General features: G+C 46.8%; 1 protein-coding gene across 2 annotated transcripts in view; it reads right to left on the bottom strand.

The window, feature by feature from the left end:
• Positions 1-27,344, bottom strand: part of LOC116537140 (calcium-activated potassium channel subunit alpha-1-like) — a 529,994-nt gene that overhangs the window by 279,201 nt on the left and 223,449 nt on the right. For both annotated transcript variants that reach the window (XM_032259168.1, XM_032259169.1), the window contains exon 2: positions 20,603-20,764. In XM_032259168.1, the coding sequence (XP_032115059.1) occupies positions 20,603-20,764 (162 nt within the window). The remainder of the gene's footprint in view (positions 1-20,602; positions 20,765-27,344) is intronic.

Here is a 27,344-nt window from a genome sequence, read left to right on the forward strand (position 1 = left end):
TTTTTTTTTTTTTTTTTTTTTTTTTTTTTTTTTAGAGACAGGGTCTCTCTGGGGTGCAGCGGCATGGTCATAGCTCACGGCATAGTCCTTGAACTCCTGACCGCAAGCAGTTCTACTGCCTCAGCCTCCAAAATAGTTGGGACTACAGGTGCACACTACCACACTTAGCTTTACAGCACATCTCAAGTTATATTTCAGATGCTCACTGACCAACCACCAGTGTTGGACGGCCCAGTTTTAGAATTTCTCAGGTTTGTGCATGCTCAGTCGGCTCGTGGGCACCCTCAGGAGATAGCAGCATGCTGCATGTTTATGAAAGATCTGTGCGTCACCATCAGCTCTCTGGGGCAGCTTGTGATTCACCGCAGGACACTAGATGGTGTCTGACTCTAATGGTTCTAGATCAGCCTCTCTAACTCCCTGGAGATCACTGTCATCATGCTGACGGACAACACAAGATCTGGAGCCTAAATGAGGGCTTTTCCTGGTGGAGTAAATATCGTGCCTTCATCACCCAGCTGTGGTTCCATCTCCCAACTGATAACATGACCTCAACGGCAGAGATAAGGGCAATACCTACGTAGCCACACAGGCACTCCTAGGTTGGGCCAATAATAAATAAACACATTCCCACTTGGAAAGAGGGCAGCATGTGTGCAGGGGTGAGGCAAGCCGCGGTTGCCATGGAAACCAGCCAGCCTCACTTCAGACTTTTTCCCTGGCGCCTGGATCATTCCGTGGCTGACAAAGCCCAGTGGAGAGGCATTGTTCCTGTACCTATGGAAACCTTCCAAATAGGCCCATTATGATGAAAGCAGATTAAAGACGGAATGATGACGTACCTTTACCATCCACCGTCACATCCACTGTTTGTCCTGGGTAATACCCAAAGGAGAAGAAAATAAAGCCACCCATGTCACAGAGGGAAATAACTGGAGAGAACTGAGGCATGACACTAGGGGTAGTAAGATGGTCCCCAAAAGGGAGGCAATGAAACTGCCCCATCACACCATCATAGTAAATGCTCGACTGGACAAATGTCTATGGCTTCAGGGTTTTGCTACCTGCCCAAGCTGACTTACAACTCACTTTCTATGGCAAGCCTCTGGTTTGCTCTCTTTCTGGAGCCATGCATGTTTGAGATCTTCCCATTCATTCTTTCCTATGCTCATTCATTCCTTCACTTATTCTTAGATAAGAAGCAGTATGGTTACATGGAAAGAGCCTGGGTCATCGAGTCATGAGAACCCATATTTAAATCCCAGCTCAGATGCTTGTTACATGTGTGATCTCACCTAAGTTATTAAAAACTCTCTGAGCCTTGGATTTCTACTCTGTAACATGAGGACGAGAGCAGAATAACGTTTGCCGCTTGTCTTCTACACAGTCGTATTCAACGTGTTTAGACATGACTTATATCTCATTCCATTTTAGTCAACAATTGCTGACTGAACAGAGAGCCTGGCGCCTCCAGATACTTAATAAGATCAGTCGAATAAAGATATGACAATACACTTTCACATGTATTTTCTTTCTCTCTCTCTTCAAATTTCATTTTCACAGCAATCTAGTTCAGGGTTATTTCAGCCCAGAACAAGACAAAGGGGATTATAAAATTAAAATACATGTTTCTGACTCCCAATGTACTTATAGTTTACTATGTTTGATTAACCATCTATATAATACTTAGTCTGTCCCGGCTACTGTTCTAAGCACTTTATAAATATGAGGTCATATAATCTGCATAATAACCCTACAAGGTAAGTACTATGTGTCTTCTCTCTCTGGCTCAGGGTCACACTAGTACTCCACAGAACAAAGGTCAAACCCAGCCAATCTGACTCTATAGCCTGTGCTCTTAATGATTCAGCCACATTGCCCTTAGAGTGGATAAGTCACATGCACAAGTCTATGTGAATAGTGTACAAGACTGGTGGATTTCAGAGGAGGGACAACCATGCACTGTATCTTAAAGATGATGTGGGATGTGAACACATGGAGTACACGGAGGAGAGCTGACGAAGGACAGATTGGAAAGAGGATGGGGGCACTGATCATTTGCATGAAGCATTTGGGCTTTAGACTTTGGAAAGCTACTAGAGGTCTCTGAGCCATGGGGAAACACTAACAAAGCTGGCTTTGGGGAAAATTCATCTGGCAATAGCAGGCAAGATGGACTGAAGCAGGGAGATGGGACAAATGAGGACAGTGACATGTAGCTGCTACAATGAGGGAAAGAAGGGTCGTAGGGCTTAAGCCAGGACAATGGGAAAAGAAGCATCAAGGGCAAATCCACAGGACATGCCTCCTACCAGGACGTAATACGTCTCTCTGAGTTTCCCACCAACCCATTCACATCAGAAACAAGTTCCAGGGAGTACTCACTGGACACTTTCCTGGCCACTCAGAGTGGCACATGGGTGCTCTATAGCACTGATTTCCTCAAAGAAAACATGGGGCCATCTTGAGCAGCTGGAAACATGAGCTGAGCCTTTTCCAGTTGCATGCAGCCAATTACTGAAGCCAAGGGGGCAATATCCAATCCCGACAAAGAATCCTGGCCACCTCAAACGCAAAAGATAGCCAAGTATATCGAATCATGGTCCTATTGGTTACAATGCCCGATAAATCACACCTTAGGACTTACAGTTAATGGCGCTTTCTACTCCAATCCCCATTATGCTGGAAGGGGAGGGGCAAGAATTGAGGAACGAATGAGGAATCTGAGAATGAGTTACAGCCCAAGAATATGACTTGTCAGCCTTCTTCCAAGCTCTACCAATTGCCTGAAATTCTCTATCAGGTTCTAGTTTTGTGTAAATTCCCGGAGAAGACTCTGTCTGATACCACAATGAAATGGATGCCAGGGTGCGAGCACAACAGGTAGACTCATAAAACTAGTAAAGATATCTTTGCTATGACAAAGGCTGGAGTTTTCCTTGTTATTTATCTTTCCTATTTGAAGCCTTGAAATCCCATTTTCATCTTGATGGAGATGATAAACTCTTAGAAAACTTCTATGGCTCCCAGGACAAAACTGAGGACTCTGCATCTGCCCCCCCTCCCCCCTCCCCCATAATTCTGGCAGACTTTTAAATTCAAGTCAGGGCAGAAACTGCTTTTGGTTAGAGGCAAAATGTATTTATCTCTGTAAGCATAGCCATTAAGATATGAGCATGAATAGCTAAGAGAAAGAATATTAAGGGAGAAACAGGAAGAAATAGGAGGTGAAGCTATGATGGAAGGAAATGATGACGCATCAACCCCCACCAAAAGCTTTTTACGGTGCCGGGGGAGTCGGGCACAGGGAAAGGCATCTGCAGAGATTGGGATAAGGAACCCAGGAGTGGGCCGAGGGGAAGGCTTTGCAGTGGGAGGGCTGTGATCAGTGTGTGCTTCATGCAAAGAGAATTTTGAGAGTGGACATAACAAACAGGAAAATTGTGCTTGTATTTCTGTTTGTCTGTAGAATTACTGTGGCTCTGAAATCCACCCCCTCTGCTTCTCCAAACACTAAAGAAAGTCTCCAGATGGAAAAATCTGAAGTCAGGCTGTAATATGAAAAAAGAAAGAAAAGAAAAGGCTAATATAGGAAGCTGACATATATGCTGTTTCTCTGAGGTCTAACCTATGAAGCTGGGGTATCAAATACTAGGCAGGGTCAGGACATATGATGCCTGAAACTGACCCAATGACCTTAAGCAAGCCCCACTTTGCTCACACATAATGTAAACTTCAGGAAATATGACCTAGAAGAGGTAGCTAAGGCACAAATTACACTGGCACCACCATCCTCCAAGCTGGCACTCATGGCAGACATCATTAATCAATAACAGAATTTTTTTTTTTCCAATGGAATCTTACTCTGTTACCCAGGTTGGAGTACAGCAGCATGATCTTGGCTCACTGCAACCTCTGACTCCCAGGTTCAAGCAATTCTTCTGTCTCAGCCTCCCAAGTAGCTGGGACTACAGTTGCCCACCAGCATGCCCAGCTAATTTTTATATTTTGAGTAGAGAGAGGGTTTTACCATGTTGGCCAGGCTGGTCTTGAACTCCTGACCTCAAGTGATCCATCTGCTTCAGCCTCCCAAAGTGCTGGGATTATAAGCATGAGCCACCACATCTGGTCCCTGGAATTCTTTTAGAGCAGTCATGATGACTCTTTGCTGCTGAGCCTTGAATCGTTGGCAAAATATTCTCTGTAGCCGCTACTGATCAATCAGAATGAACCCAGGAGATGAAAGTTGACGAAAGGTGATGAAAGTTCACGTTTGCTAGACTTGATCTCTTATAATCCTTAAACACCAGAGCCAGAAAAGGTGGCATGTCATGTGTAATCTCATTTTGAACATCCTTAACTAAGTCCTGCCTTGGTTTTCTTTTCTCTTTGGCCTATAGATTAACCATCTATATAATACTTAGTCTGTCCCAGCTACTGTTCTAAGCACTTTATAAATATTAGGTCATGTAATCTGCATAATGACCCTACAAGGTAAATACTATGTGTCTTCTGTCGCTGGCTCAGGGTCACACCAGCACATGGCCCTCCAAGTCTTGCAGCCAAGGCTGTGAAATAAAAACTGTCCTGAAGGCTCTTCACTCAACTTCACGTCTGAAGCTCTGAAAGTGACCTTGTACACTTTCCATAGGCCTCTTTACCTTAAGTTCCCCCATTCTGCCACAAAGCCTCTGGTGGGCCTGGTGTTTCCTCTACTCTCCTAAGGATTGCATCAAGGTAAAAAATTCTATTCCTTTTCAAATGCTTTGCGATCATGGAATAGGAGACAGCCCGGGGAAGTTCAAAGACATTTAATCATGAGCCTCAGTTCTTTTGAAAATTATTAAAGAGCCCAGAATTAGAAATTCGGATTTCCTCCAGATCCCTGAGAACAAACAGCTCTCTTGTAAATGGCTTAATGTGTCTGTTTAATGTACACAAAATTATCTTCCAGGAAAGTGGATTGATTTTCCATATCATTTTGCACCTCTAAAATATACCACCTATGGCAAAAGGATGGGGATTCAAAGTCTGACAAAATCTACAGCAGAAATAATTAGCACTAGAGGCTGCTTCTGAGAGTTAAATGAAAGAGGAACTGGTTATTTATTTCTGTTCTATCTAGATCTCCCCATCTCAGATTGGGGAAGAGGAATTGTATCTCTTGGCGCTGGAAGGGTGGCTTGCCGAATTGCCTTTACAAGGTTTGTTCTGTAAGACAACACTGAGCCCCCCGACACACAACTCCCTCTGGGCCAGAGTGCTATGGAAATGACTGCAGTGCTCCAGCTCTGGGGAAAACAACCAGATAAACCCACTGGTTTGCAAACTAGGCACAAGGGCAGAGGAAGAGTGATGTTCTCCAATTTAGCATCCAGGGAGGCAATGGAGACTCTCTGCTTAAATCATGTTAATGAAATTGGAAACGCTTGCAATTGAGGGTCTGTTGCCCGTGTTTTTTCAAGTTCAGCTAAAAGTTAACCTACAATGAATTTTCATTTGGGGAATTTCTGCAATGTGAACTGCACTGATCACCCACAGTGGTTAACACCCTTGCTGTAAATTTGGGGGTTAGCCGGGCAGCTCCTGCCACCACCCTGAGTCTGCTACCTTGCTCCAGAAATTAAAAATGACTTTTGCCACAGTAATGTTTCCTCCATCCTTCCCCCTACATCCTGGGTGCCTCTGGCAGTCATTATCTTAAATAAGCATGACTTTTATCGTTTTCAGGTGCATGGTGATGGAGGCACTTCTACCTCTGGAGAAGGAATGGACTTTCAGGGGCACCATGACTTGTAGCAGTTCAGTCAAAAAGCAATATAAATAGCAAAGGATAGAGGCTGTTATCTCACCCACGAGCTCCTCAAGCAGACGATGCTCAATTGGAAAGAAGGTTCTTCCAGTCAAATTTGGGGCTAGTGGGGTTACCACATTTGATACCAAGTAGGAACAAGATCCCCTTAGAGGCTTCCAATTGGGGAGGTCTCCAAAAGGGAGCTCCATGGCTGAAATGATTCAAAGGAAGCCAACTCCCTATTCCTCAAGGATCTAAAAATAGAAATACCATTTGACCCAGCAATTCCATTACTGGGTATATACACAAAGGATTACAAATCATTCTATTATAAAGACACATGCACACATATGTTTATTGCAGCACTACTTACAGTAGCAAAGACTTGGAACCAACCCAAATGCCCATCAGTGATAGACCGGATAAAGAAAATGCTGCACATATACACCATGGAATATTATGCAGCCATAAAAAAGGATGAGTTCACGTCCTTTGCAGGGACACTGACACAGGAACGAAAACCCAAACACCACACATTCTCACTCATAAGTGGTTGCTGAACAATGAGAACACACAGACACAGGGAGGAGAACATCACATATCGGGGCCTGGAGGGTAGGGGCCTAGGGGAGGAATAGCAGGGGGCTGGGAGATTGGGAAGGACAAAATTAGGAGAAATACCTAATGTAGATGACGGGGCGATGGAGGCAGCAAACCACCACCATGGCACATGTATACCTATGTAACAAACTTGCACAATCTGCACGTATACCTCAGAACTTAAAGTATAATAAATAAATTTTTAAAAAAGAATACTACTCAGCCATAAAAAAAAAAAAAAATGAAGCCAACTCCTTCTCATGGAGCTGGCCCTTTGGGATATGGCCTCTCCTCCCACAGCACCCCTCACCACCCCTCCCCACCACCAGCACCTCAGGCCCATCCAGATGCTTCTACTTGCAGGCTTTGCTTCTTCTCTAGAAAGGAGTGAAGAAAGAAAAGAATCATTGGAGGTGAGTCAGAAGCAGGAGCCATATCTCATGGGGCCTTGTGAGCCAGGAAAATAGTTTGAGATTTTGCTTTAAATGGGGCAAAACCAGGGGAAGGCCATGCAGGGACACTCCGTAACTGCTTCACTCCAATCACTGGCAGCTAAGAAAAGTGCATTCTCTCTCCTTTTGCAGTCCTCCTAGTGCCTAACACAGGGCCCAGTGCATGGCAGATATCAGGCTAACCCTTGTGGCCTTCACTGATAAAGGACAGTGAAGGAGATAAGAAAACATAGAGACATTTTGGGCGGCAAGGGAAGAAACTGCTGAAAAACTGCTATAGCCCCCTCTCTTTATCCATGGAGATGCTGAGGCCTTGGAGAGGGGACTGACGTGTCCAAGGTCAACCAGAAAGGTGATGGCAGGGCCAGGATTAGAATCCAGGTTTCTGCTGATTGAGGCTCCTTAGATAAAGTAAGTGACTTGCTTCTCTACTCCCATGTCCAGAATTGATCTCAAACACTGTCATGAGTCCCCAAGGGCCAGAGAGACACACGGCAGAGACCAAGGTGAGTCAACTCTTTCTCTCCTTCTGATGATCTTAGCTTTTTCCTGGAGAGATCTGAGGTGGCCAAGAAACCAAGCTGACTACCTCATGTTTCAGAGGGAAGCAATAACCTTATAGCAGCTTTCCCCGGAGCCCTTGCAGGTGCCTCTGGGATTAAACAGCTCCTGAGAACAACACCTTTCCTTTGCAGGAAGTTATTTTCCACCCCGAGGCGTGACACCAGGCAGAGGGCTCTATGAGTACCTGCTGATATAATTAGCTCTGGACAGACTCTCCAACCAAAGCAGACACAACCAGGCCTTTGCTCTAGGAACAAAAAGAATGTTCTGAACCTCTCCCAGTACACTTCCAAAACCCACGCCTTCCTGGGCAAGTTGGGGCTCAGAGGCCAAAAAACCCAACAGGCTTCCACAGCAGCCAGGGAGCTAACAGCCTCTGTCCCCTGAAATGCCAGCTTTTTGTGATTCAGCCTCTGTTTCAAGCTCTTTTTAGTGTAAGCAAAGGCTGCCTTTGAGGGAGGGTGGTATGAGAGGGGTCTTGACGTTCTCTCTCCTTTTCAATGAACCGTTCCGTTTCCCTTAGGATAGTCAACAGCAACAAAACGTGGGAGGAGAGAGTATTAAAAAGAAAAATGGGAAAAAGACCAAAATTCAGCCTCTTTGCTAAAAGTCTGGGAACACTTATAGGAAGGTGATGGTTTCTCGATCCTTCAGATTAACCTGCTGAATCCTGGGCTGCTCCTGCCAGTGGGGAACCAATGCCCAGTCCACCTACTTTCTGGATTAAGCAACCTCTGGTAAATAAGGAAGGCCCCAAAGTTTGCTTTCCCAAGGACATGGCACAAACATGTTTAACAGCCCCCTTTGATGAGCCAGGGAAGGATGTGTGTCCTTGGAGCTTGTGAACGGAGAACCAAGCTTCCACTCACAGAAGCCTCTGGCTTCCCGCCCTCACTCTGTCTCCATCATGTCAGCACAGGGCCAATTGAATGAACCAAAATTAACTGGATGAGCAAAAAGACAGCCCTGGTGCTTAAGAGGTTTGGGTACATTTAACTGAGTTTCCGAGTGCCTTAAGTCCTAAAGAAAGGCAGAGAAGCCACTGTCACGTCCTAGATCCCTCACTACTCAAACAGGAGAGAATCGTTTTTACAATAAAATGTTAGGGCAAATGGTGGCTTTCTGTTGCTGTCATTTCCCTGAAGTAGGTTTTTTTTTTTTTTTTTTTTTTTTTTTGGTTGTTTTTTATCTTTTCTGGAAAAAGCCTCACTCTGGACCCAGAGTCTAAAAATGAGGCATCTAGTGCACCAAATTGGGCTGTTTGGGGCCCGTAGGCACGAGTCAGTCTGCCTCCTCCTAAACATAGCCTCGTAAACTAAACTTGGAAGCATCAGCTTGCGTGTGGTCCCGAGTGTGACTTTCCAAGCATACGCTCCCCTGCAACGACAAAGGCTGATGACTTTGTCATCATCGTCGTCTCTATTTTTGAGTCTCCCTGCTAAACAAACTTTCTTGCAGCTGAAATGGAGGCTTTAAGGATATTTTTCTGACAAAAAATGGACTGCTAAACCATCAGCACCCTCTGAAGGCCTTCGGGGAAAGGCTGGGTAAGAAAAGCCCAACACGGTAGACACAAATACAGACGTTTCATTTCCTGAAATGCCTCCAGGGGGCGCCAGCTTTTACGGGTTGGGAAGAAAGGATGGAAGGAGGGAAGGATGGAATAAAGCAAGAAAAGAAGGAAGGAAGAGGGTGGGAGGAAGGGTAATGGGGGAGTTGGGAGAGGAGGAAGGAAGGAAAGCACCAGCTTTTACAGGTTGGGGTTGAAGCAAGGAAGGGAGGGAGGAAGGGGAAGGGAAGGAGGAGGGGGAAGGGAGGGAGGAGGGGGAAGGGAGGGAGGGAGGAAAGGAAGGAAGGAAGGAAGGGAGGGAGGGAGGGAGGAAGGGAGGAAGGGTAGGAGGGAGGGAGAGAAGGAAGGAAGGAAGGAAAGGAGGGAGAGAGGGAGGGAGGCCATTACTCATATATTTGCTCAGGCCCCTGGGATTCAGCTGTAGACCTGCACAGGGTGTGCAATCAGGACTAGAATAGTTGAGCTCCCAGGTCTGTCCAAGGGACTGACAGATGGGTCACAGGTCACCAAACTCTACTTAAGAAACCTTGCCACCTCAAATCATTCTAGAAAATGCAAGCATAACATTTCTACCTTCAACACTTTGGATGACTGCACTTTCAAGATTTTGCTGAATGAACCCACATATGTCCAGCACCTTGAACAACATCTGACCCCAAGCAGGTGCTCCCAAATGTTTGAAGGAATGGATGAAGGGAAGGAGGAACAGCTCAGAGGAGCTGCATCACATGTGCAGTAGAATCTGGGTCTTTATCCTCTGGTGACCTCACACACTTTCCCATCTCCTTTCAATGGATGTGTGGTCACTACCTGCCAAAGTGGACATCAAACATACCTCCCTGAATACTGGTGCAGATGTGCCCTCTGAAACCAGCCTGTCCCTACCCCGTCAGCCTTGCCCCACCTTCAGGGAGAAGTGGACATGGAGACCACAGTAAGTGTACTTGACCCTCTTTCCATAAGACTTATCTGTCATCCTGCCAAGGTATTTCCTGTGACACATGTGCCCACAATGTACAGCTCCAGGGAGAGCCCCGCCCGTTCTCCAGCCCCCAGCCAGCTCAGGGAGGCTGTATGAAGTGAGAATTTCCTGGCCAACTTAACAATGGTGAGTCAGGCTGGCATGAGCCAGTTGCAAAGAGGATGCAGCCTAGACAAGCCTGAATTAAGTGTGTGCACAAAGCAAACATCATCTGGATGGTGGACCCAAACCAGAGCCCTGGACCCAAACTAGGGCTTGCCTGGGGCATTCAGAGCCTTTCAGATGCCCCTGCCCAGAGCTGCTCAGCACTCTTGGAGGATGTCTGGGTTTGGTGAGGTTTGCAGGCTGTTCTACTCCTGCCCCAGAAAAGGATTTGTTCTCCACCCCCTGACCCATCTGTCTCCACAGCAGCCCATTTCCTCCATGACATGGTGACTGGGCTCACACACACAATAACAAAAATAGTAATAACCATGTTTATCAAGCACCATGTCAGAGGCACTGTTCTAAACATCTTACATGCATAAACCCGTTAAGAGGTAGAGACTATTATTATCCCCATCTTGCAGATGAGGAAACTGAGGTATGAAACAATGAAGCAACTCACCCAGGGTAAAAGCCCCTGAGACACATGGATCTGGAGTCAGGAGGCTGCAGAGGTGGGGCTCCCAACTGCCCAGCTGCACCACACACAGTAGCTCCTTCCCAAGGATGGGTGTCCCAAGGGGAGAGGAAAGGCAGGAGCTGGAGTTTGGAGGCTGCTATGGGCTCTACCTATCCTCCTTTTTGGTTCCAATCAAGTGAGAAAGAGACACAAGGAGCCAGAAGGAGGTCAAAAAAGAGTAGGAGCTCTAGTTCCGATCACAATGCACTGACAAAGGGGCAGGGCTCCTCACTCCCAAGCCCCAACAGAGAGACGGAAACAGAGAGGACAGAGACAAGGCAGGACCAGCAGAGGGGGGCTGGCCTGTCTGTGTCAGCCTTGTGCTCTGCTTGCTCCCCAGCGCCCCAATGGCTTGCGGTACGATCAGTTCTGAATGCTAGGGAACACCAATCAGTGTCGGTGATTGCACAGGTGGATGAATGGACATAGATGGACAGGCAGACGGACAATGAGATGGAAGCCAAAGCAGGCACCCATGTGCACCTGGAAACTTCAGAGGAGAGGGGAAACGGTCACATAAGCACTTGCCATCAGAGCCCAGAGGGCCCGAGAGCCAGAGATGAGTGGCCAGGATCAAGCGGGCTGCTCCTGGGCCAGGAGACTCTTCCTCGCTCCAGGGCTGGCTGAGGGTTGATTTCTGAAACTCTCCTTCATTTTCACAGCAGCCCTGGGAAGGGCAGAGGAGCCAACACACCAGCTAGTAAAATTAACAGCTGCTCTTTACAGGGCGTGCCGGAGAGCCCAGCACATGGCGTGGGGCCTGCAGACCAGCAGCTGCTGTGAGCTGAGGTGCCTGGCCTGCAAGCCCTGATCAGGGGTCCTCCTGGGGGTAAGGCTTAGACTCAGAGCTGCCAGCAGGGCCTGGGGTATGGGGGCTGCCGAAGAGGCGGGCAGGTGAATAGAGAGATTCATGGAATGATGCTGCTACAAAATTCTCAGACACGTTCTCCTGACCTTGCGAAGTGGAAATCCATATGTTCACCCCAGCTGGGTACCTGCTATGGAACTTGGGGCCCACCTGACTCTGGCCTCTCCATCTCTAAGGCAGTATTTAGTTGAGCTTGGGGAAGTGAATATAGACATGTCCCCATGAGAAGCGGACAGATGTTACATCTTATCTATTACCTGTGCCATGGGTAACTTACAGAGCAAGTCCTTTAGGCCGCTTAAGGAGGAATATTGACAGGCATACAGGGAGAGGCAATTGTTTCTTTGCAGGGACAGATGGCAATTATTTTAGTCTAGTGGGTGTTTTGGACTCCGGATACTACTTAACTCTGCCTTTGTAGCTTGTCACGGAAGCAGCCACAGATGATACGTAAATGAGTGAGCATGGCTATATTCCAATGAAACTTTTGTTTATGGACACTGAAATCAGAATTTCATACAGCTTTCACATGTCATAAAATATACTTATTTTGATTTTTTAAAAATAACCATTTAGGCCAGGTACAGTGGCTCACATCTGTAATCCGAGCACTTTGGGAGGCCAAGGTAAGAGGATTACCTGAGCCCAGAGGTTCAAGACTAGCCTGGGAAACATAACAGAACACCATCAGTAAAAAAAATTGTTTTAAAAATAGCAGGTCATGGTGGCATGCACCTGTAATCCCAGCTACTCAGGGATGCTGAGGCAGAAGGATCGCTTGAGCCCAGGAGTTTGAGGCTGCAGGGAGCCAAGATTGCACCGATACACTCCAGCCTGAGCAATAGCGTGAAACCCTGTCTCAAAAAAAAGAAAAAAAATTAAATATGTAAAAACCATCTTTAGCTTATGAACTACACAAAACAGGCAGTGAGCCAGACTGTCCCACAGGCTATAACTAAGTAATCCCTGGGCTGAGTAAATGTTTCCCCAAGTGAGTGCTATGTGATGCCCACAGGTATTGCATGGGGAAAGGATTCCACAGGGAAATGAAAATGGGAAGTGCTGGGCGAAACACAGCCTTTCTGCTTTCTGACTGCAGGACTTCTGTAAGTATTTATATGCTGACATGCACTGGCAATCTCGAAGAGGGGGATGAGAAATGAAGTCTGTCCAAGTTCCCAGGGAACCATTTTTATCTGGGAACAATTCATGGGTCTAGTGTTCTGTGGAACCTAATTAAAGCAATGAGGATAAAGTCTAACCAGCTCTCAGCAACAGCACCACGAGCTGTGATCCTGCTTGCTCTTTGAATATTTCCAGTAACAGGCAGCTTACTACCTGTCGGGGGAGACTGCTCAATTCAGTCACTTCTCTGACTCACGTTTTCCCATCTGGGTAAATGACGTTGAGTCACAAATAACAAACCTACTGCAAATCTAGTGTATCTTTCATTAGATAAAGACAAAAGTTCATGTTTAATGATAAAAAGAGAATGTCTCTTCTTTGACTTTTTGACTGATACCCATAATGTGAATTCTGTATCTATCCATGGGATAAAACAAAGAACCATCATTAAGTCCCGGAAGGAATTATCTTGTGGCTCCTTCAAGCAGAGGCCTCCCTTAGGAGTGTTAAAACAATGCAAATAAATCTTCAACTTACTCCCAATAGCAGAGAGAAGGACATGCTTGTTCACTATGGGGGCTTTCTTACTAAAAGTACAGTCCTGTGAAACCTCTAGCCTTTCTGCTACACAAAGCATTGGCCAATGATATAAGAATTTTATGTATACTTGCCTAAAATATAATAAAAGCTGGGGCACAGATGAGAGGGGAAGAGAGAGAGACAGAGAGGAGGGTGTGTGAATTTTCCACCAGGCACCACTGAGAAAGAAAAGTAGAGGATACTGATGGGAAATGTCACAAGCTCCATAGGGCACCTAACAGAAGTGAATGCAATGAATGTGATATATTTGATTATATGTGTGCCCATGTATACTCCCACTGGGTTCAACCAGTCTAACTTCATATGCAAAAAGCACAGCAGTGAACGTACATATATTTAACTCTATTAAACCAATAGGATTAGTCCTATTTGAAAGGTGTATTTGACACATATTTTCTTTTGGGCCCTCGGAGATAAGGATAAAATGGTCCAGGCCATGTATACAACGTTAATGTAAAATGCTGCACATGCAACATATTTAGAGGGATAAAGGGAGAGGCTGGTATTTTTCTTTCTTCTTACATCGATACATCATCCCCTACACATTCAAGCAAGTAGCACATGCTTTCAGTTCATAGAATTAGCCATGTCAGCTTCCCGGGGCAATACTCTAGGAACATGGGGAAAGCAACTACAAAGAGTGATTCTAAGGGACTCTCTAGCTTTGCTCAGGACCGGGTAGCTATTTTGGCAAGGCCAGTCTTTGAAGAGACACACAAAACATTGAATCCGTCAGGGGGTTGAGGTAAAGTCCAGGCAGTGTAGATGCCGCTCACACGTTAAGGTGAGGCTGTCCTTAGCCGAAGGACATAGTTTCCCTAAGGAGACAGTTGCTCTGAGATCAATCATGGAAATGAATATGAACATGCAGAAACTAAGTGATGATGTGGATAGGGACAGTATGTGTATGTGCCTGTATTTATCTTTGTGTGTGGATCACTGAGTCTATAACACTCACCCTTACAAAGAGTGTGACACCCGTGCTACTCGACCTCAGAGAATCTCTTCACCTCCAGCCCCAGCCTTTGAGTCTCTTTATGTATAAAACAAGGGGATAAATTAAACGGAGTCAGCAAACTATGGTGTGTGAAACAAATCTGGCCCACCACCTGTTCTCTTTTTTAAAAAAATGTTGTATTGACATGTAATAATGTACATATTTTGGGGATGCATGTGATATTTGGGTACATGTGTAATGATTAGACCAGGGTAACAGACAACCATCACCTCAAACATTTATCTTTGGGCTGGAAACATTCTAATTCTTGTCTAGCTATTTTGATATGTACAATAAATTACTGTTAACTATAATCTCCCCTATGCTGGAACTTATTCTTTCTGTTCAATCACTTTTCCTACCCCCTATTTCTATAAATACAGTTTACTTATATAAATGTAAGGGGTACAAATGCAGTTTTGTTACCTGGATATTTTGCACAGTGGTGAAGTCTACGCTTTTACTGTAACCATCATCCACATAGTGTGCATTGCAACCCTTAATTAATTTCTCATCAGTCACCCCAGTCTCCCACACTTCCACCATTCTGAGTTTCCAGTGACTACTATTCCCTCTCTGTCCAAGTGTACACACTATTTAGCTTCTACTTATCAGTGAGAACACGTGGTATTTGACTTTGTCTCTGAGTTGTTCCACTTAAGATAATGGCCTCTACTTCCATCCACGTTACTGTGAAAGACATGATTTCATTCTTTTTTATGGCTGAAGAGTATTTTATTGTGTGTATATGTGTGTGTGTATAAATGTAAATATATATATTTATAATGTGATATATTCGTGTGTGTGTGTGTATATATATATATGTATTTATATAAATGTTTTCTTTATTTAATCATCTATTGATGGACCCTCAGGCTGATTCCATAGCTTTACTATTGTGAGTAGTGTTGTGATAAACATAGAAATTCAGGTATCTTTTTTATATACGATTTCTTTTCCTATGGGTAAATACCAACTAGTAAAATTGCTGGATCAAATGGAAGTTCTGTTTTTAGCTCTTTGAGAAATTTCTGTACTCTTTTTCATAGAGATTGTACTAATTTCCATTTCCACCAACAGCATATAAGTGATCCCTTTTCTCCATATCCTCCCAACACTTGTTTTTCTTTTTTTTTTTTTTTCTTTTTTTTAATAGCCATGGTGACTTGTATGAGATAATATCTAATTGTGGTTTTAATTTGCATTCCTCTGATGATTAGTGATGTTGAGTATTTTTTCATATGCTTGTCCATTTGTATGTCTTCTTTTGAAAAAATGACTATTCATATCTTTTGCCCACTTTTAAATGAGGTTGTGATTTTTGTTGTTAAGTTCCTTGTGAATTCTGGATATCAGGCCCCTGTTGAATGCATTGTTTGCAAATATTTTCCCCCATTCTATAAAGAAAGTTTTATTGGAACAAAGTCACGTCAAGGCTGTTAGTGGCTGCTTTCAAACTACTGTGGCAGAGTTGAGCAGTGGAGTCCACATGGCCTATAAGCCTAGAATGTTTACCATTTGGCCTTTTACAGAAGAACTTACTGACCCTGAACTTGACTATCACTATTGATTTTGGCTTATGATTCTATACAGTACAATGAAACTATACTAAACCCTACTTCACATGTTTCTTGCCCTCTTTATTTAGAAACCACCTTATTCTTAAAAGGATTTAATTTACCTGACAAAAATGTATGGAGCACACAACTGCATACATGTAAATTTCAAGTAGGAGTAAGCAAAGTAGGGCAAAGGGAAAATGAGAGATGACGAAGACAAGTCAGGGAAGCGTGCAAAGACACAGAGCGCAAACCTGAGACGCTCTGTATTTTCCATAAGCACCAACTCGGCTCTGAGCAGCCACCCCTGAGAGACATGAGCCCTTTCTCGACTTAGCATGTTCCGTGGATATTCACCAGGAAAACCACAAAAATCTCTGATGCAAAAAAACTATTTATCCCATAAGTCTGTGCATAAAGCGGGTAACATGAGATGCAGTGAACAAAGTCCTCGACGACACCCAAATGGTTGAGAGAAATCCTGACGATATTGACTACTATATCCAAATTTCCCTCTGCAGGAGCCAACTCCAAATCCCAAAGTGGAATGTATCAGCGCTTCTCTCAGTATGTTTCAAAATTTTTAAAAAAGCAAACATATATTATGTTCATAATCAGAAGAGAAACATTTGTTTATCAAGAAAAATTTAAAGGAAGCAGTACCCTTGACAGCCTGGCATTCACTTTAATGTAGAATCCCTCCGCCACATGCTCCAAGAGAAGTCTTGGTCCTGTCCTACTGTTTTTGGGCAGTTTAGCCTGGATGCCAGGGTGAGAGAGGAGGCAAAGACAGGCTATTCTGAGACCTGGGGCCGAGGGGTCAAGGAATTTTTATCATGTGGGTGATTGGGCTCCAGGCATTGATTATAAAAAGCACCAGTGAATGGGATTATCAATTTCTTAAATTGAGCTCTGCAACCTTATATCTAGTTTATCAATCTAAATAATTCATACTCTGGAGCTCTGTTGCTCACTGAGTTATGCTCAGTACCTTGAACAGTGTAAGGTACACACGAGAAATAAGCACTTAGTGAATAACAGATGTGCTGGTCTGAGAGATCCTACAGATATTCTGAGATCGTCTTGGCAAATCTTTCCCCAGCTGGACCTTATTCATGATGTCCCAGCTTTGAGATTCTCACCTGTGACAACTGGGCAGGTGAGTAGAGGCCCAGATGTGGAGGCCAAGCTCCTGAGCATGCGTCAAGGAAAACAAATTAAAAAATGGAAAGGGAAACTGAATAACCAGGTATCTGGCCTTGCTTTGGTCCCCCTGTTGCAGGGATAAACATTGGGACGGCTCGAGACCAACACAGCTTTGGGTTCTGAACAGGCCGAGCTGCTTTCTCTTGCACACCAGGACTTCATTGTGAAATCTGTTCTTTGCTCAGTGCAGAGGCCTGCCTGCTCCCCACGGACAGGCCTGTTCCCAGGATACCTCCTAGAGCTCTGAGATGCCTGCTGTCTGCAGTGGGTCCCACTTTGCTCTGGGTGGTCCCAGCAGCCTTGGCAGGGTTTTCTCCAAGGAGACCTTCAGAGAGCAGCTGGCACCTTGGGCAGGCTCAGGCAAAGAGCCCTGCGTGGACCATGCTTCAGTATGCACATGTTAAACAAGCCAGCCAAGCATCCTCAGGACCAAAGTGGCTAGAAGATGGTAATGTCAAAATGTCACAGACAAAGCGACAGGTCGCAGGGGCTTAGAAAAGAAAAGGCATTATCTTCGACTGGGAAGTAATGACACAAAAGGAACTCCAGGGAGACAGGGAGCTGGCAGGCAGGAGCCTGGCTCTGTCACTCAAAGCTGAATGTTTCTAGACAACTCATTGCCCTTGCTATGTCTTGATTTTTCTCAACTATAAAACAGAGATGAATTCACTGATAAGATTGGCTTGTTTTCTTCTAATGAACCTATACAACACAACAGCAGTAAGGAGATATGGAAGAAATATGACATTGTCTCTGCCCTTCAAATTGATCTTAACATATAAGGCCTAGCACAGTGACTGGCTCCCAAGAGGCTTTCAACAGTGTGATTGCCAGCAGAGGATCAAGGTGGCCGCTGGGTGTGCTTGGCCCAATGAGTTCTGCTTCCACGATATTACCCACATCTACCATCTGCATCTTCCGTTTAGTGCCACTGCAGACTGTGCCTCACCAGGACTACTGCAGGAATCTGCTCCCAAGCCATCACTAAGGCAGCAACTCACTGCCCTAACTTGTCCTATAGCCTGCAAGCTCCAGCTTCACCCATTCAGTCTCCACTTGTCCCCTAGCTCTCTCTGTACAACACCCCCTGCCTCAAAATCTCCTTGTTCTACGAACTCCAAAAACTCTTTAGCTTGGCCTTTAAAGCCCCACCAGGCTGTCTCCAGGACACTCCCCTAGACTTTGGGGTCTGCACTCCCCATTCCCCAGGATACCAGGCTCCTTCTCTGCTCTTCTTCCTCCTCACTTGGAAGGCTTTCCTCTCCTTTGACTCTCAAGATCCTGACTCACACTACAAAGCTCACTGCAAATGCATTCTGTCTTATTAGGTATTCTTCACAGATTCTGGCCCACCTAGCAGTCATTTTCTTGTGTTTAGGCTTGGATGTGTTTTTACTTTTGATATCTTCCCACCATAAAGCACATGCTCAGTTCATCTTGAAATGGGAGCTTTCGTTCAAAGGCTTTCCTCCCTATGAAGGCTTTCCTGATCAGCCCTGCTTTCCCCCACAGCCCCTCCTCACACCCACACACGTGCACACCATGTTTGTACTCATAGCACCTATCGTCCATACATTCCTTCAATAACTTCCCTACATGGCACAACAGAATCAGGATCCTTCCTTGTTTTCCACAGAGCTGAAAAAACGAATACACTTGGCCAAGAATTCGTGTTTAGTAACTCTTGGCAATGCTGATGAAGAAAATTAGACCTGTCTATAATGATCACATGGAAGGAACAAGTGTCACATTTGTGCAAGCAAACTGTCTCCTGCTCCCCATTCATTATCACCACCATACATGTAGAATACATCCATTGTGTCCCCATGAATACCCAGACCCAGAATTGAACCTCTAAGTTTCCAATGCAGAATCTGCTCTTCTTTAAGCATGAAAGAGCAATGGAGACTTCACTGAAGAGGCAGGAAGAGATACAGAAGGGCTGTTACATAGCACAGCCAAGAGCAAGGCACTTCCAAGTCCCCACTACACACAGTCCTCCTGGGTCACACCAGACTGGATTGTCTCCCTCCTGTGCCTTCCTCCAAGCAGCCGCTGACCTCATCAGTTTCTCTCTCCTCCTCCAAAACTCCAACTTTAAAGGTTCCCTCTTTCCATTTTGGTATCAGTTGACATCAGCCACAGTTTCATATCCAGTCCCTTCAGCACACAGCTCAAGACAGATCCCTCGGTGAGCAGAACCTGTCCTGCTTGAAGGCTGTATGGTCGGCACCTTTGAATACTTAAGTCCTTCCCTCAAGAAGTGTGTGTGATATCGATCCCAGACATAACACTGAGTTCTTTCCAAGAAGGATTCTGAGAAGTGAAACTCTCACCACCTTCCTCCATCTACAATCACCTCCTCACTGAGTTTTTGCTGTGAAACTCAGATAATAACTGTTTCCCAGTTTCTCTGCCTGGTCTTTGACCCACAAAGGCCTCAGGATAGGGCCACACAGGCCCTACTCCTTCCATCTATGAGCCAAATGACTCTTGACTGAGCCCTAGCTTCAAGCCAGGACAGGTGGCCCAAACAAAACAGCTTCCAGAATCACAATGAGAAATCACTCCGCATGCAACATCCTTCTTAGGGAAACTCCTGACCTAGAGCAGACCCGAGAAAGCAATAGGGCAGGGCTTTCCCTGAGTATGGACCTGGCTATGGTGACCAATTCATCCCTGTTTGCCCAGGGCCTTCCCAGCTTTTGCACTGAAAGACTCATGTCCCATGTACCCCTCAGTCCCAGGCAAACTGTGATTGTTGGTCACCACAGGCCTGTCCCACTAATGATCCTTGACAAAAACCAAGGGCTCATGAGGCCAGCCAGTGAAGCCAAGTTTCATATAAGCAGATCAGAGAGATGCTGGAAATGCACAGAGAAGGGGCAGGATCATCCCTGGCTGCAGGTGGGCCTGGGAGACAACCTCACCAGAAAAGGGCACACAAGGGAGCTTCAGGCACACGGGCCAGGCAGCCTCAGGTGGGCTGCTGATGTGTCCACCATCAGCATGACTGATTTTCGCCATGCACAGGGTCCAGCTCACTGCAGAAAATCTGGAAACTGCTCCAAGCAGAGGTCCCTACAGGCTAAGAGAAGACAACGAGAACATCCCCTGAAGGCCACCACACACACACATGTGCACGCACGTGGGCACACACACACACACACTCTCTCTCTCTCTCTCTCTCTCTCTCTCTCTCTCTCTCTCTCTCTCTCAGCATTCCCCAGGATTCCATCATTTGTGGCCCTTCCATAAGTCTCTGGTATGTTTCCTTGACCCTCTTCTCCTCTCCAAGATGAGGGAGGGTGTGAGTGTGCGTGCACGTGTGCGTGTGTGTGTGTGCGTTCATGCGCACTTATTAGCAGAGGAAACGTGCCACCTCCTCCCAACAACCCCTCTCTACTGCAAACCCCACTCCCTGAAAATCCCTCCACAAACCACTGTACACAAAGAACGGAGCCTCTCCTTCATGACCACGTGGGAGCACTTGCTGCTCACCCCCACCTCCCAATAGCCAGCCTCTTGCAGAAGACCCTGGGGCACATCACGTCTCATAAGCAAAGCCATCTTGGCCCACACAGCAAGGCCTCCTGGTGTGAGAAGGGGGTGGAGACTCACCAGAACTCTGCCAGTCAGTGTCTGGGCGGATATCATCACCCCCGCCCAGTCCTTCACAGAGGTCATCCAGCCGACCTCGGCGGCCACTGCCTCCTCTTTTTCATCCACTGGTTTGAGAGTGCCATCCGCCTGGCTTGAGCCATTGTTAATCTTCTGGGCCTCCTGGCAACAGAAAAAGCAAGAGTTGAGATATAGGGAACCACTGGATTTAAATAACATACCCTACCCATAAAGAACCAGAGCCCGAAGGGGTCCCCAGCTCAGGTAGAAACTGGCTTAAAAGTACAGGAGTAAAACAGAAGGGCTAAATCATGCCTTTGATTTAAAAAAAAAAAAAATCTTTATTTAAAAAAGAATATTTTCTTTATTTCCTCTTAAAATATCATATTGAAAGTAAGAAGGATGGTATTTTTCTCTTATTTTTTATTTTATTTTATTTTTTGAGATGAAGTCTCAATCTATCACCCAGGCTGGAGTACAGTGGTGCAATCTCAGCTCTGCAACCTCTACTCCCCAGATGCAAGCAATTCTCATGCCTCAGCCTCCCAGGTAGCTGGGATTACAAGTGTGCACCACCATGCTCAGCTAATTTTTGTATTTTTAGTAGAGATGGGGTTTCACCATGTTGGCCAGGCTGGTCTCGAACTCCTGACCTCGAGTGATCCGCCCACCTCGGCCTCCAAAAGTGTTGGTCTCCTCCCATTTTAAAGAAAAAAAAAAAAAAACCACCAAAGCAGAAGAAAACACAACCAGTCTAAGATTAGGGCATGCTGAGGAAGGAGGAGGAAAGTATGGGAGGGATGCCATGGTCTTTGCCTGCCCAGCCTCTATGCTCCTTCTCACAGCAGCACCCCCAGTTTTCTTTAAGACAATTATTATCTCTTCATCTCAGTCTATGTGGTTCAAATGGAAAAGATGGCCTCACATTGGCTCCAACAGTGGAAACTAATCAATCAGTCCCTTCTACCCCCTGCCAACAGCAATTGGGCGATGAATAGTCACACGATCCACACCAACCCAATAAGACTCAAGCGTAAAATATTTGCAGGAAAGAATAGAAAAATTCATTCTTCCCTGAGAATGAAATCACCGCAGAGAAAAGTAAAAGTGATAGAATACTGATGTCATCATTTGAACACCTAGATCCAGCTGTGCCTGAAATCCAAACCATACCCTTTCAATTACAGAAGACAATAAATTCCCCTTGCGGCTTAAAATGTGCTTGAGGAAACAAGGCTGGTCTCATTAGATAACTGAGCCCTACATAGGGGTCTAAATTGTAAACTTTTGCACACAGTGAGTTTTCTGCCTAGAATACTCTTCCCCCACAGAGACTTATGGCCTGCTCCCTTGTCTTTGCTTGATAAAGTCTTCCCTGGCTACCTGTTTAAATTTGCAACACTTTCTTTCCAACAGCACTCTTCTGCTTTGTTTTTCTCCATAGCACTTAAAACCTCTAATATACTTAATAAATCATTTATTTCTTTCACTTACGTCTGCCTCCCCCACTGCTGCAGCCTTGGTGCCTAACAGAGTGCCTGGCACAGAGTTGGCTCAATAAACATGAATGAATGGCTAGAAAGGGCTGTGAGTATCGGCCCCTCATTGGCCACAGAGGCTGGGTTTAGTGTTGCCAGATCAAATGCAGGATACCCAATAAAATTTAAATTTCAGATAAATAACAAATAACTTTTTAGTACAAGTATATTCTCCAAATACTACCTGGAACATACTTATACTAAAAGCTTATTCATTATTTATATAAAAATGTACATTTAACTGGACCCCAACACAAATACCCACTGCAATTATTACTGCAAATGAAGATGTTTAAAAAGATACCAGCAAATTTAGTTCATCATTTAAAACTCTGGAATTAATTCCCAAGGCAAAGCCACACTGGGGAATCATTGTGATCTGGAGTAAGGGGAAGAACCAGAGACGGTGGTGAAAAGTTTTGTCTACAGTGACATGGGGGCGAGGCATAGGGAGGCCAGGCACGTGGGAGGCAGGTGGTGAGGGCACACTGGTGAGTCATCCTCTTAGGGACTTGGCCATGGCAGACAGGAAGCTGCTCTCGATTTCCACTTCTCTTCCTCTGGCTGCCTGTGGCTCAGGGAAGCTGGGGAAGAGAGAAGCCGCATCTGCAGCCCTGGATGGTAATATTTTATTTCCAAGTGTGTAAAGCCCCACAGAGCTAGAATGATCCAAGAGGAGGCCTGGGAGGGGGAGGCCACAGGGGCTGCCTGCTGACATGTGTGGGACCTGTTGCCCAAGCCTCCTAGGCCAGTCTCAGATAGGACCTGTTAGGTCTTGCCCTGGTCCCTGAGTCTCTGCCCTGTGAGACTCGGAACAGAAGGGTATTTAGGAGGAGGGGGAGGCCCTGATACAGAGGCAGCCATGGTAACTAAATGCATAGATTCAGGGGGAAATCTAGCTCTCCTACCCCTGTGGGGCCTCTTTCATAAGATGAGGACAGTACTCCCAGCCCCTCAGGCATTGTCAGGATTAAACAGTGCCCCACACTACAACATACAGGTTCCAGAGCTCATCCCAGCACCCCTTGCTGCTTCTCGTGCCACTGGCACCATAAAGCAGTGGTGCTCCCAAATGAGCGGGCATCGTAAGCACGCCGGGGGCTTGTAGAAACAGTGTGCCGGGCCCCTCCCAGAACCTACATTTGCACCCAGTTGTCAGGCAATGCTCATGCTGCCGGCCTTGGGAGCTCACTTTGGGGACCACAGCTCGTGACCACCCTGGTATGGCTCGGTGACTGCTGAAATGGGACATGGATCTTCACTCCCAGTTCTCCAAGAATAGAACCATTTGCTTCTTTCAAAACTGGACACCGGTGGAGGGGTGGGGAAAAGAAGAGGGCAGGGAGATGGTCCTTAAATCTGAGGCTCTACTGTTTCCTTCTGAGTCAAGCCTCCCAGGATGTTTCTGAACTGGTCCTGGGCCACCATGGGGGTGCCTAGAAGGCTAGCTCCCTGCTCCTCAGTCCTGGGGACCCAGGTTCCACAGCCCCTTGGTAGACCCTGGAGAGGAGGAATCAACGTGAAAAAGGCTGGGAGGCAGGGGGGCCCTCCAGTCACAATGGTTAACTGCATCAGAAATTCACAGCACAAGAGGTATGTGGCAGATAATGCTATTTCACCAGCCCTCTTACCTATTGTTTTACAAGGCATTCATTATTTTAATTACTTTATGATAGGCAAGGAAAAACACAGACTAAAGGGAGATAATGCCCTTGTTATTATTTGCTTACACTAAATGTTGTGAGCTTAATTACCCATGTGTGGGAAGCTGGCCTGGGAGGAGTGATGTGGAGCTATTTAAAGCCTGATGCCAGCCTGCCAGGCTAGCCACTAGACTACCACAGATCCTGTGCGCCTCTCTCCACCACGGACCTCACTCTGGCCAAAGCACCCCTTATGGGGAACAGGCACTCTAACTCCATGCTCCAAAGAAAAAGGAGCAGAGAAGGTTCAGTAGCCTTGCTGGGGACATGCAGGGGCTGAGTCCATTATAAGAGTGTTGGCCACCATTGAACAAGCTAGAACTAGATGCCAGCGACTAAGAATTAAGTGTTCTCTATGCATTATCTTTCTTAAACCTTCTAATACATCCGACAGGCAAGTGGAATTATTTCCATTTTACAGACAGGGTGACTGAGATCAGGTATCTCTCAGAAAAAGGCACAGAGCCTGAGAGCTCAGGCTGAAAGCAGAGAGCCCACCTGGGCTTGTGCCTGCTCCAGAACTTCCAAGCTGAGGGCTGTGGCCCATCAACCCCTGAGCCTCAGCCTCCTCCGTGTAAGATGGGGACAAGTATGCCGCCTCATTAAGGTGGTGGGGAAGCTGAGGCTTGGCACAGTCCTGGGCACGAAGCAGTTACAGCTGCCCTGTTGAAGCACCCACTGGTGGGGCTGGGGCCTCCGAGGTTAATCAGTTGAAGATGCATCGCTTTCACCAACCAGCAGCCCTGGGAGGCACACTGGCCAGAGTGAGCCTTTAAAAAATAATTACAGAATGGAGGATAAGGGAGAACAGGTTCTAAGGCTGTTACCCTCCAATGAGCAACGAGCCCCTAGAAGGTAAGGTGCAGGGCTCCTGCAGAGCTTCTAGTAGGAGCCGTGTGACTGCCACCCAGGACAGCTGGGGCAGAGGCTCCCACACAGGGCGGACCCTAGACTGAATGACATCGAAGATCCCTTCTGACTTGAAGCTCCATGAGATCAACCTCCCATTTTTAAGATGAGGCTGAGAACCAGGGAGAGGCTGCCTCCTCAGTCCCAGCATTCTGCTCTTGCTCCTGTGGCCACAGGACACTGCCTCACTGTTTGCTCTGAATGGCAAAGGGGGCACCCAGCCACCCCAAACCTTCCACCTCCCAGTGCAGAGGACCCAGTCCCTGTGCAGGAAGCACTTCCAAGTAGGGGCAGCCAGGTGTCAGTCAGGAAATCACTGTGTGCATGTGAGAGAGAGAGAGAGAGAGAGTGAGAGTGTGTGTGCATGTGTGTGTGTGTGTGTGTGTGTGTGTGTGTGTGTGTGTAAGGGAGAGAAACCCTACTAGCTGCAGCCTCCAGGTACCCCAGCTTCAGGAGAACAGACCACCAGATCTTTGGAAACGGAAGAAAAGAAAAGAGAGGAACGTGGAGAGAAGGACAAGGGAAAAAATGAGAGGTGGGCCTGTCGGGTGGGGAGACTATCTCAGAAAGAGGAGGTCCTGCAGGAGCCCTCCCCCTGCCCTTGGCAGCTCCTTGAGAAAGGGACTTGGCTTCGCATTGGAGGCCACTCTGCTCCTCTGCCTCCAACCCTGTCCTCTCTCCCCACCAGAGTCTTGTGTAAAGCAGGCCACAGCTGCCTCTCAGTGGCAACAGTGACATCTAATCTCTGTGCCCACACCAGAGGGTGGGGCGGGCTTCAGAGCAAAGGCACAGGCACAGGAGGCAGGGGAGAGCAGTGGCTGCAGTCCCCCTGACACCCACCCTACCAGGCAACCTCTCATGGGGCTGTGCCCAGCCTTACACCTTCGCCCCTTTCTATGCTTTCTCCCCATTCCCTTTAGTGGTGTTCCCCATGATGACTTTCTGTTGACACAATGACTGCAGAGGGCTTCACCTCTCCTATGTCACCTGGAGCCAAAGGCCTGACTGAACCCCATCATCTGGTGCTCAAGATACAAACCTCATCTGATAGGTTTGGGCATTTCCTGCTGATTCGCAAGATCAAAGACCAAAGCTTGAGAAGGGACCTTAGCAATTCCTGAGGATCACCACCACCACCTAACTACCACACACACAGTGTACAGATGAGAAAACCGAGGGCCTGGAGGGAAAGCCACAAGCTCAGGGCCAGGTCACCAGGCAGGTGACCACTGAGCTGGGAAGCAAACCCCAGTTGGCAGTTTCTCTTCTCTCGTTGCCTCCGCAGTAAGACAATTGCTCCAAATCTAGCCCAAGTGACACAGTCACTCTGCTGCCCAGCCTGCAACCTGGAGTTCCGCATGTTCCCAGGACAAGCAGAAGGCTCCACCTGGCCTGGTACTGGGTTCAGGTGTGAGGGCCATGACAAGGACCAATCCTGCTTGTCTTCAAAGGGCCCAGCCTTCCCCAGCCATGACAGCTGCTCTGGTCCAGCACAGGAGAACAAGCTCATGCTAATCCTAGGACCCCACAGCCCCGACCCTCAGACCTGGCTGTCTGTATCTATCTTCCTTGCTGAATTAGACCCAGAAACTGGGACTTTCAGGTCTGTGGTGTGGCAGGAAGAGCTGTGAAAATCAAAAGATACTCTAGACCAAGTCCAGCTTTTCTGGGTGGTCTCCAGTGAGTTATGTCATTTCTCAAACCTTCATATTATCTTCTATGAACAGGGATGGATCCTGCCTTGTCACCCTGCCTGATCCTTGCAGGAACCCTAATCTGGTAACAGAGAGCACGGCCCTTTCTGAAAGCAACTGCTTTTCTAGGGACAGGCAATTGGAGTCACTGTCCTCTGGTTCTGGGCAGGAAGCCGGGCTGCTCTGGAGAAAGAAGTCCTGTGCCACAAAGCCAGAGGCCTCACAGAACATGGGGCTCAACACTCAGATTCCCACCCAGCTGTAACTTGCAGGGCAGGGCCCCCCTTGTCATCCTGCACCCCAACAGGATGTCAAATTGCCAAGTCTCACCAGGTGGCCTGCCATGCTGGGCACACCCTCCCTGATAGGGTGAGCTGCGGCCACACCTGCTCTCCCCAGGTTGGACTCGCTCACCCCCAGGCACACTCCTGACACCTGTCAAGCTGAATCAGGCACTAAGGTCACTGTGGGCACCACACCTGCTGGATGACTGTCTCAGGCATGAGAAGCTGGCTGGGCCTGCCTTGGGGGCACCCCTCCCTGCTGCCTGCTGAGGACCAAGCTTTGAAGCTCCAAGTCTGTCTTGGGTTTAACTACGTGTCAGTTCTGTGGACATTGGTTTCTCATTCAGGATCTGCGAAGTCATTTAGGCAAAGGCCATCTGGGAAGAAAAGTACTTCTTCAAAAATGTAACCGAAATCATATCATTGCTGTAGCTGACACCCTCCTGTGGCTTCTTGGCCCATTCGGAGGACAAGTGACAGTCTTCACACCCAGTTGGCCCTACTCCTGCCTGTCATCCTGCGAGCCTGCCACTCACTACCGCTCACTTGCTCCGCTCCAGATGCAATGGCCTCCTCGTGCTGCCAGGACATTCCAGGCTCTCTGCCGTCTCGGG

This window comes from Sapajus apella, unplaced genomic scaffold (assembly GCF_009761245.1).
Source record: "Sapajus apella isolate SASKATOON/1434 unplaced genomic scaffold, GSC_monkey_1.0 scaffold107, whole genome shotgun sequence".
Taxonomy (NCBI): Eukaryota; Metazoa; Chordata; class Mammalia; order Primates; family Cebidae; genus Sapajus; species Sapajus apella.